The 10946-nt window shown below is 48.2% G+C and overlaps 2 protein-coding genes across 2 annotated transcripts in view; one reads left to right on the top strand and one right to left on the bottom strand.

Annotated features, from left to right (window-relative positions):
* Positions 1-6178, bottom strand: part of FANCM (FA complementation group M) — a 70724-nt gene extending 64546 nt beyond the window's left edge. Inside the window, exons 1-4 of the mRNA XM_068682188.1 lie at positions 5585-6178; positions 5337-5509; positions 4586-4663; positions 3478-3636 (exon numbers count right to left, since the gene is read on the bottom strand). Of these exons, the coding sequence (XP_068538289.1) occupies positions 3478-3636; positions 4586-4663; positions 5337-5509; positions 5585-6119 (945 nt within the window). The 5' untranslated portion in view covers positions 6120-6178. The remainder of the gene's footprint in view (positions 1-3477; positions 3637-4585; positions 4664-5336; positions 5510-5584) is intronic.
* Positions 6179-6198: 20 nt separating this feature from the next.
* FKBP3 (FKBP prolyl isomerase 3) lies at positions 6199-10726 on the top strand. The gene is made up of 7 exons (XM_068682206.1): positions 6199-6369; positions 6461-6562; positions 6691-6798; positions 6873-7008; positions 7997-8064; positions 9498-9595; positions 10492-10726. Exons 1-7 carry the CDS (start codon positions 6256-6258, stop codon positions 10544-10546), a joined length of 681 nt encoding a protein of 226 aa, XP_068538307.1. The 5' UTR covers positions 6199-6255; the 3' UTR covers positions 10547-10726.
* The last annotated feature ends 220 nt before the right edge of the window (positions 10727-10946 follow it).

The following is a 10946-nucleotide window of genomic DNA, read 5'->3' as shown; positions in this document are numbered from 1 at the left end:
GATGGCACTTCAGTGTGAGCACGGTGCCCTCGGGTGGCTGCTGCCTGCAGAGACCAGGGAGATGCAAGTGGGGGAAATAAATAACGAGAGAAAAGCCTTACTTTGAACCGACAGTGCTGGGGGCCCCGTCCTCACCCCCTTCTCCTCAGTCTCCTATTTCCCCAGCTGTTCAGCCTGCCCTAGCCCAGCACAGACTGGTGTGATTACAGACAGGCTGTGATTAGAGTGATTGGGAGGCTGGGGGCAGTTGGCAGGGCAAAACCTCAGAAAAGGCTGTGGGTTTGGGGTCCTCCTTCCAGCCAGAGACCTACCGAGCCTGGTTTGCCCGGTGTGCACCCCAAGCTGCCAGGTGACAGCACCAGTGCTTGCGCCAGCGGTGGTCCAGCTGGGAGCAGCTTGATGCACCAGGTTAATGCACATCCAAGCACCTCTTACCCAGCAGGATGAGGTGCTGAAAGTGCCTCTCATATCTCTTACTGCTCTCAGCTTGTTCAAGGTACAGGGTCATAAACAGGGAAAAAAAACAAAAAAACTTGCTTTTCCATATGTGGAACCATGCCCTGTTTGAGTACCCCTAACGTTAGGGACTAGCTAGAGAAGGCATCTTATCTCTGACTTTTATTTATTGTCAACATCTCGCATTGCTGGAACTGCCAGCCACTATTTAAAGTGGAAGTTAACAAACTAACGCAAAATAAGAAAAACTTTTCTAAAGCTGACTTGCATAGAAGGTCCAGAGCAGCATTAATGACAGGTTTTGTTTTGCCCACTTCTCCCTATGCCCTCACCCCACCAACAATTTTTATATAGGGGCAAGTAAAAACAGATTTTCTACTCTTACAAGATTTTACATCAAAGAAAAGAGGCTTCTGCAATTTGATTGCTTTTGCTGATTATAGAAATTATTTTACTACAAACATAAAACATCTGCTGGAAGCAGTTCAATTCTCTCACCAGAAATATCAGTTTTTAAATGTAAAATTATGTACAAAGTCTATTGAAAAAGTGTTTGCTACATGGTATGTCTATTTCCATAGAGAATCTTCACCTAAATACTTCTGCAGCTCAGTTACCTGTGAGTACGTAATAGAAACCCGCCTGTTACTAAAGCATAAACCCAAGATACTTCTCGGAACATGCTGATATCCAAACAGCAAGCGCTCAGTGTTTTATGTAAAACTGTGAATTCCAGATAGCACCTATTTTGACTTGTGTTAGGCTGCTTCTGCTGCTGAGAAAGAACCAATTAATCTTTAGTTTGAAGATACACTTTATGGCCATGGAACACGACCAGCTTCTGCAACCAGCCCCTCACAAAGTACAGCAGGTTTCCATTCACACAATAAAGTTTGCCTGATAGTTACACCCATGAATGCCAAGGAAGTGTTAATTACTGAAATAGATCATTTTAGAAAGTTTGAAAACCTGATGTCAAACATAATTACCTAACTCCTGCTATTGGCATAGGTATTTTCTTACCCACCTGTGGCTCTGCTTTGTAAGCCATTAAAGGATTTCCATTTTTAATTTGAATTATTTGATTTCTACTATTCAAAAAAGATAATAGAACAGAACTCAAACGTATTTTTGAAGATTAAATGCTGTAGCCTTAACAGATAAACGTTGTCCTGCATACTGTGTATTTTTCAAACAAGCATTAGTGCCTAAAAAGTTTATTCCAGCTATTGTGATACTCAGGACCTTGCTTATTGTATGTATGCAAATATAAGCATAAATATAATTTCTCTGGCATTGCTGAGTTGTGCAGCTTTACACTGCCCTTTATTTTCACTTAAATGTTGTCTTGTTTACTGTTACTGTTTGTCAAAATTAAAGATAATGATTTTATTGTGCAAAGAGTATACTTGGGTTTCACTTTTTGTATCATATAAAGAATTATTTTTATTTGTTAACATCTCCTTCAGAATTCTGTGTTTCGTGATCATTTCTATTTTTCCTCTGAATGGAAACAACTGAAGTCAGCAGGTACTGTTCTGATTTTACAGAAGACATTTAAGCCCTCAATTTGACATGGTTGCTGTAAGACCCAAAATACTTAAATAACTCTCACAAAGCATACGTCTTTGAGCCAACCAAACAAAAAACCTGTGTGCTGGGAGCTATGCATCTATATGCTGTAGTCAGCAGTCTGCTGGTGAGCTCATTCCCCGTTGCAGAAGCCACCTGCAGCCGCCTTTGGGAAATACCCTTGGCTTCCCGCAGCCTACTGGAGCTGCCCAAGGCCTGGACCCTGTGCTGCTCTGGAAGGAGGCTGCAGAAATGCCACCACCATCCTGCTGCCGCCTGGGCCAGCGCTGTGCGTGCCAGAGGTCCCTTCTGGTTAGGGCACCAGTGCAAAGGCAAACAACAGATCGAAGAAAGGAAATGGAAACCACCGAAGCCACACTGACAGCCCTCGACTGATTGAAGTTAGCGAAGGTCTGTCAGTACTCCTCGGTTACCCCGGATCAGCCAAACCCATGTTTATTTCTGCTTACATCTGAAGCCAAACACCTCAAATTAAATCACCAAGACCAACACGAGCATCCATATTCATTCCCAAATCTATCTTAAAGTTCCTTCCAGCCTGTCACTGGAACTTCAGTTAAACACAATCCCATGTCATTTGTTTGAAAACAGCAGATCTAAAAAAGCCAACTTAATTTAGGAAACAAACGTGCAAATTTGCCTTTCATGGTCTTCACCTACATCATTCAACTTTAACCAAAAGCATACTCGACAGCCAACAGCTAGATAGCAACTAACTCCATTTATTTTTACGTCTCTTACTAAAAAACAAACATACATTTTGAACTTACCAAAATGGTACCTTACATACTACTATTTGCCTACTACTGCCCTGTATTTGGATATTACCTACTGGTTAAGAACAAACAAGCAAATGTTCTACATTTCCCACTGCCAGCTTCTCTCCCCCCAAACTCCCCCACCAAAACAAACAAACAAAAAACCACAACCAAGCCCACACAAGGGGAACGAAGCACACTCACGGATGGGTTAAAGCTCTAAAGGCCATTGTTAATCAGATGAAATATTTGAGTCAATATACAATTTTCACCAGGCTGGCAATAACCTAGACAACACAAGCATGGCTCTTCTCATCCTCCCAATAAACACTAAATTCCAGCCAAAGTAAGAAGCCCTCAGTTCATGTCTCATGCCAATTTGCACGGACTCCTGAAGGAGGGTGAGAAAACTAACTCAATGGTAAGCTTTGCATCAGAGCTGCTTAGGGTACTGCAAGCTAACAGGTGTCCGCGGTGCAAAGCGAAGCAGCAGCTACTGTAGTTGACACCACTGGCAAAATTACCTCCATAGGAAGGTGTTACTGTCACAAGCTACTGCTGGTCTAGGCAGCGATATTCAGATCGGAAGGTGGGTGTGTATACACACACACACACAAACGGACAGGGTCACTAAATGTATATGTTGTGATAAATAAATGAAACAACTCACCTGGATGTAGGCATTCTGAACTTCAGTCAGTTCTTCACCGAGTGGAACAACAATTTTTTCCACTTGTCGCTCATGAGAATAAGGCTGAATTTCCGGAGAATCTTCAGTACATAGCTCTATCTGAGCAATGAGCAAGTTGGAGATAACCTGCTGCACGGCCTGTTCGGAAACCCACAAAAAAGGCTTGTTAACACACCAATGATGAAATGAACGTTACAAGAAAGTGACCATTTTAACACGTTTTATGTAACATATTTTAACAGCCCTTGAATATAATACAAAGGCAAACATACTTGGTATCTATAAATGAAAAACTGAAGACTCTCCACTTAAAGATCTTAAGTAGCACATAAAGAGCCAACACAGTGAGCTCACGGATGCAAAACTGCAGGAGGGCTGCAGCGACAGAAGTCTCCCTTCAGGCCTGGGCACAGCCAGGCAGCCAACATGCTAACTGCTGCAGCAGCGGGGACCTCCAGCAGCTACGGGACACAGCAGGGTGGCACTGGCACCAAATCTACACCACGGGCACTGTGACAGAGCCACAGCCCCTGCCACACACCACCGCAAGAGGAACACGCACTTTAGGCCATGCTGATTAGCACAAAGAGAGGCTTAGAAAACTTGAGTTTAACAAAGTTTTCTCCATTTACCTCCTCTTTAATAATAAGCTTTACGAGCACTACACAACTCTCTTGACAAAAGGCCTAACATCTTGAAAAGCTCCATAAAATAATTAAACATAGCTTTTCCTTAAAACGAACTTGGATGTCCTCCTGCCTTAGACTGAAAACCTCAGCTGCACTTATGCCTACCCAATAAACCACCCTGAATAGAATACAAAAGCCATTTTGCATTAAAAGTATGCTCTTTTTGGTTCAAGTAGGTCTGTATGCTCGAAGAAAATCCTTTGAGAAAGGACAGGAAATAAATAGTATAGAGTCTATAGCGACACGAAGGCAAACACTGAAAAAACAGACTGTAAAGTGATTCAGTTTTTACCTGGAATTCTCCTAGACTTCAATATCCTGCACAGTATTCCAACTGTTATCAACCACAGCTTCTACCGAAACTGTATTATCCAAGCCATGAAAGTAATTTCACTTGCCTTTGTGTCACTGCCTGGCGTAGCACTGAGGGCCAAGATCCGAAACTGATTCGTGTACTTGCTTAGTTCCTTTACAACCTAGGAATTGGAAAGTTTCATGTTAACATTCTTAAAGGAGATTATTTGCTTTTACAAACTATGCTGACAAAAATACCTACAAGGTAGAAAAAGCTCAACAAAGCATCCTAAAAAGAATATATCTAAACTCACATGGGAGCCAGGAAGTGTTCAGTTTATAAAGATTTCATCCATGAACATGTAATCTCCATTAAGTGCATTACACTAATCCCACTCAGCGGAGTAACCTTGGTAAATTATTAAATGATTTTTCAGTTGATTTCACAAAAAGATAAACAGTGGAGTAACCCAAGTGAGCTGCCCCACGTTTCTCTGACACAGCACATCCCTCCACTTCGCATCTATTCAAACCTGGCACAGAGGCAGCAGAGGGCACCTGCGAACAGGAACACTCCTGGAAAGCAGGCTGATGTTTTTATGGCTTCAGTTCAGAAAATATTTGGAAACAAAAAAGTTACAGTTTTGTTCAGACGGTACTAATGCTCCATCTCACCCTGTCAAGTTCTAATATAGGTTGAATTGATTGCACAGAACACTGCTTGATTTCTGCTCATCTTTCAAAGCGAAGGAGCCAGAGGAAAGCCTCCCAGCAGCAACAGCCACACTTCACGGAGCACTTTGGTGACTTTGGGGGTGTTTCGATCAGGAGCAGGGCTGTGGCCTGCAGCGTTACCTGGCAGTAGGCGTGATTCCCGAGCGCTTTGTGGGCTTCGTCGATGACCAAGCACTTGATGTCGGCATAAGGACAGCTCCCGCGGGAGAGGTCGTTCACCATCACCTGCGGCGTGAGGAAGAAGACCCTCTTGGTGGCCCACAGGTCCCGCCGGCTCAGGGCCTGGGTGCCCCCTGCAAGGGAAGGCGGTGGCGTTAGGGACCCCAGCCAGCCCCTGACCCAGCCACCCGCAGCCCAGCAGCACCCACCCGTCATCTCGGCCATGTGGCGGGCCGGGATGCCCATCAGGCGGGCGCAGGCCTCCATCTGCTGGGTCACCAGCGGCTTGGTGGGGGCGAGGAACAGCACCTTGCCCGAGGGGAACCAGCGGTAGAAGTTGTACATGACGACGGCGGCCACGAAGGTCTTGCCCAGCCCGGTGGGCAGGCAGAGCAGCGTGTTGGCCAGCAGCGCGGCGCGGGCCATGCGGAGCTGGTAGCCGCGCACCGGCAGGTTCGTGGGGTAGATCCACAGCGAGCCCGCGGCCAGGCAGAACCCGGCGGCCGGTGGGGACGGAGAAGGGGCCGGGGATGGGGCTGGAAATGGGGCTGGGGACGGGTCCGCCGCCGCAGCGGCCGCCGCCAGCAACAGGTCGTCGGCTTCCTCCTCATCCTCCTCAGCCTCCGCCTCAGCCTCCCCGCCCGCCGCCGCCGCCGCCACACCGGGCTCGGGCTCGGGCTCTGCCGCCTTGGCGCGGGGCAGGCGCCATGCCCGGGGCAGCTGGGCCTGCCGCCCGCCGCTCATCGCCGCCTCCTCCCCGCTGCCTCCCCGCCGCCTCCCCGGCCCGGCCCCGGGGCGGTGCCGCAGCCGCAGCCGGAGGAGCCGGAGCCGGAGGAGCCGGAGCGGGGCGGGGGCTTCACGGGGCGGGCGCTGCGGGAAGATGGCGGCGGCGGCGGCGGCGCCGGCGCAGCCCTGGAGCGCGGAGGAGCTGCGGAGCGAGGCGCTGCCCAAGAAGGACATCATCAAGTTCCTGCAGCAGCACGCGGCGCAGGCGGTGCGGCAGCGAGCGGCTCCCCCTTCCCCTTCCCCTTCTCCCCTTCTTCTCCCTTCTCCCGGCCCCGCCGCTCACGGCCGTGTCTTTGCAGTTCCTGGCCGAGCACCGGCTGCTGGGGCAGGTGAAGAACGTGGCCAAGACGGCGAACAAGGAGCAGCTGATCGCGGCCTACACGCAGCTCTTCCACACGCAGGTGGGGCCGGGAGCGGGGCTGGGGCTGTGTGGGGCCATGTGGGGCTGTGTGGGGCCATATGGTACCGTACCGGGCCATGTGGGGCCGTGTGGGGCTATTTGGGGCCCTGACGCCGCCGCCCCCCGCAGCGCTTTCGGGGCACGGAGGGCGCGGAGCCGGCGGTGGAGCCGTCGAAGCCGGGCAAGGTTGAGGAGGCCAAGGAGCGAGCGGCCAAGCCCGAGGAGGCCCGGGATGAGGTGGGTGCCAGGGGGGGAGGTGGGGGCCGGGCCGGGGCCCTGCTGCAGCCCTGGCCCTGTGTCCGTGATCCCAGGGGCCGCCGAAGTACACCAAGTCCGTGCTGAAGAAGGGCGACAAAACCAACTTCCCGAAGAAGGGAGACACCGTGCACTGCTGGTACACGGGCAAGCTGCAGGACGGGACGGTCTTCGACACCAACGTGCAGACGGGTGAGGCCGGGCGTGCGGAGCGCTGGGGTTTTGCTCCAGACACAGAGGGGAAAGCAGCTGGGTCCGTCCAGCAGCCGTGGTGGGCCTGGCCCGGCTCCAGAGGCACGGTTTGTGCTGTCGCCTCGCTGCCAGGCCGGCCCTGCACCCGCTGCGCTCAGATTTTCCATGAGGGGGGAGGCCGGGCGGTATTTTAGGGCTGGTGGCTGTAACGTGACACTGCTGCAGCTCGCCAGGCCTCGAGTTTCGCATTCTCCAGGCCACAAATCATGTGAAATGCGAGGACTCAATAAGCCCAGAAATTACTCCTGAGGAAGGACGGGTCCTGCTCAGGGAGATGTCCTTATCTACGGAACTCAGCAATGAGTTAGCTTCCCTAAATATCCACGAATTGGTGTATTTCTGTAATAAGCCCCCAAGTGTGGAGGCCCTGGAGCGACAGTGGTTTGAAGTAGTCTCTTCTACAATATTTACTGCAGAGATATTATTAATTATCTGACCTTTCGATCAGAGGATTCATGCGTATGAAGTCTGAACTGCTAGAAACTGTCTTCCAGCAGCGGTGTTCAACAGCGAGAGGAACAGCAGGGCTGTCATTCACATACCATCTGTCATTCATCCTACCTGTTTTAAAATCTTTCTACAGCATTGAAAGCAAAATTGGTTCCCTAATGACTTTCATTTGTTTGTTTGATTCAGTAATCCATTTGTGACATCTGCAATCTTGTCATTCAGAAATTGCTCTTACAGGTTCTGTGGATCCATATCTGAAAGGTGCTTGTCAGCTTTAGCTCCTGGTGCACTTTGATCATTTGATAATGTTTTTAGTGCACAGCACTAAATTTTTCCCCTAAAAATCTGTCAGTGTGCTAGAAATAACATCATAAGAATAGGTGGCTACGTAAAGCGTGATCATAACAGCAAGTTTCAATGGAAGTGTTGTATGTGTTGGAGCGGTGTTAAAGCAAATGAAATTACTACTTTCTTTCAGGTTCAAAGAAGAAAAAAGCTGCCAAGCCTTTAAGTTTCAAAGTTGGCGTAGGAAAAGTTATCAGAGGCGTAAGTAAATCGTTACTGACTCCCTCAGAATCCAGAAAGAGTTTTCACACTGCAGGGTTTATGGCTGCGATGCGGGTTTCGAGCTGTTGGCTCTTGACGAGGTAAAAAGGCACCTTGGAAGCTTTTACATCAGCAGGATGTAATATTTATTCATTATGGATGCATCCATCCATCTGCAGTGTCACTGCTCTCGTTAAGTGGCGTGTGGTCTGACAGCTGCATGTTCCCAGGACACGTACAGCCTCTTGCTGTCTGTGTCGTGCTCTGCACAATAGGCAAGATTATCGGGTTCCCGGGGCTCTGTGCTGGGTGCATTGTGTGCTTCAGTCAGTCAGAAGATGGGGTTTTGTCAGCATCTCTTTTTATTTGTCTCAGTGCTTCCTCACGTATAGTTCAGCTCATCCATTAAGTGAACTGTATGCTGAAACCCCAAATTGTAGTTCCATCGTGTGCCAAACCGAGCTGCAGTTTTGGTGCTGTCATTCCTCTGCTGTATCCAGCACTGGCTGCTGGGGTAGCAAAGGCAGAATCTGCGTGAGAGGAATACCCAGACAGACTAAAAGCACCAGGAGTTCAGTGTTCTGTGTATCCGCCTGCTTGTGGAAATCTTAAGTCACAGAAACTGGTGTAAACCTGCTGTGTCAGGGAGGTGCCAGCGTATGCACAAAGCAAATGGGGTGCTTGACTCCATCACGCTGCTGCTGCTGAGCTCGTGGTGATACTTATTGGTGGCTGCCTGCACAAGATAAGAATACAAGAAGGATCTTGTGCCTACACGACTTTTTTCTATGTAGTCATGCACATGCCCCTCCGTGCTGCCGCTACATAGAAAGGCAGCCTTGTGGGCACCACTGGGAAGGGGAGAATGGCCTTGGGCACATGGCCAGTACTGCAGGAGTTGCCTGGGTTCTGCTTTAGTATCGTGGCTTAACATTCCTGTGTTTTGTGTGGGTGCCAGACACTGCTCAGGCAGTCACAAGAAATGCGTAGCAGCTGTTTGTTGTGAAGCTTTGATACGATGCTGAACTGATCAGCAGCTTGGGGCAGAGTGGGTGAGTCGTGGAGAGGCACAAGCACTGAAAATACAAGTAGGCATTAAGAGTCAGCCTTAAATAAGCACTAATCCACTTCGTGGTAAATGTGCTCTGAAACTGGATGCTTACATTGAAGCAAGCACGTTGATTTCATTGGCTCAGTAGGAGTTGTACAATGTAAAAGCGTGAACCCGAGCTGTGGTGTCCAGGGTAAATGTTTCCTCACATGGAAAGAATGGAACTGCCCCAGTGTACACTTTGGGGTGGACAAACCTGCCCAAACATATTATGTGATATTGCACAGGTCTTCATAGGAACAAGGTGAAAAAAGCATCTAAAATGTATTTTTTTAAGTGCTTTAGGACTTTGGTTTTATGTTTGTCTTTGTTTTGTTTTCAGTGGGATGAAGCTCTCTTGACGATGAGTAAAGGAGAGAAGGCTCAACTGGAAATTGAACCTGAGTGGGCGTACGGCAAGAAAGGGCAGCCTGATGCAAAGTATCCTTTCACAATCCACTACTGGCTGCTGTCTTAAGTAACTTGGAAACCCTCGCAGAATGATGTGCTTTGCAGACAGGCATAAAATGGGGAAGCAGTCACTTGCTGCTTATAGCAGGCTGTGTTAAGGAATACAGTAAGTCCAGTGAGCTGATGGAGCCAACTGCCCCTTTCTTTGGAAGCAAACCTCCTGTGCAGGGGACTGCGTACCAGTTGGTAACTTGCTAGTGTCTCCTGCCTTGGTTTTATTCTAGCTGCTTCTGAATGCTTACCCCTGCAGCACAAAGGGAGATGCTGGCAAGTGTAGTTGTGGGGTGAGAGGCAAAGCATCTGCTGCTACTGAATAAAAAGCAGTCAAAGCTTGTCTGGAAGCAGCAGTTCTGGGAAACAACTGAAGGAGGGGTCCTACAGAACACTTTTTTACCAACCCTTCCTGGTGTTTATTAGCAATAAAGAAAAGGATTATTCTCTCTTCCCCTAACCTTATGTCCTGATAATTTGAAGTGTTGTCTAAATGGCTAAAACAACCCCCACCTTTCTCCCCACTGCAGTACGCCTTCAGACAATCTAACCTCTCAGAGGGAGATGCGTGAGTGTCCCAAAACCAGAGCCAGTGCTCGGGCAGTTAAGGTGAAACTCAGCTGTTCATCATAAGAGGAACTAGAATAATAAGCAGTATGTTTTAATACAGGTGTATCTGCAGAGCTGGTTCTGAACATCTTGTGAGCACTCATATTAAACAGCATCAGTGGCTACATACTAAATCCAGTACGGTAACATAGGCCAGGGAAATGTAAAACTGGCAAGGAGCAGGTGGTAAATCACTCAGCAAAGCTTTGTAAACATAACTGTGTAGTGTTTGTCTTTTTTAAAGCTTCCTTAACTTGTGTCAACAGGATTCCACCAAATGCAAAACTTTTCTTTGAAGTGGAATTGGTGGATATTGAATGAAGATTTTCTTTGCTGCTGGGAATCCATCTGAGCAAGAAAGCTTCTGACAGCTGCAGTTTTGCTCTTGTAACTTCAGGGTATAACTACAACTGTGGCCTTGTATCGAAACCAAGTTTGTTCCCCCCAACTGCTGTACAGTAACATACCACTAAAGAAAACATTGTTTATACTTGCAACTGATTTTACTTTCGTGTACGCTTACCTTAAAACTATTTAGCTGGGGGGAACGGGGATGCATGAGACTAAATTAAAACTGCTGAAGGAGAAGTAGCGCCATCCTGACCTGCCGTGACTGGTTTTATCGATCCTTCTTGTACTGGGTCATGTTTTACTAGAGTGTATTTACCTCAACACCACACACTCAAGTTAACGCAATGTGTTTCTCTTTCAGCTTTATCTT

Source organism: Anas acuta, chromosome 5 (assembly GCF_963932015.1).
Source record: "Anas acuta chromosome 5, bAnaAcu1.1, whole genome shotgun sequence".
NCBI classification, from domain to species: domain Eukaryota; kingdom Metazoa; phylum Chordata; class Aves; order Anseriformes; family Anatidae; genus Anas; species Anas acuta.
This window is presented reverse-complemented; position numbering and strand designations above follow the sequence as displayed.

Bases quoted from the DNA above. Each gene is read 5' to 3' on its own strand.
- FKBP3 (XM_068682206.1), top strand. From the start codon at position 6,256: ATGGCGGCGGCGGCGGCGGCGCCGGCGCAGCCCTGGAGCGCGGAGGAG. The intron at 6,563-6,690 runs GTGGGGCCGGGA...CGCCCCCCGCAG, and splicing joins CGCAGCTCTTCCACACGCAG to CGCTTTCGGGGCACGGAGGG. The intron at 8,065-9,497 runs GTAAGTAAATCG...TTTTGTTTTCAG, and splicing joins TAGGAAAAGTTATCAGAGGC to TGGGATGAAGCTCTCTTGAC.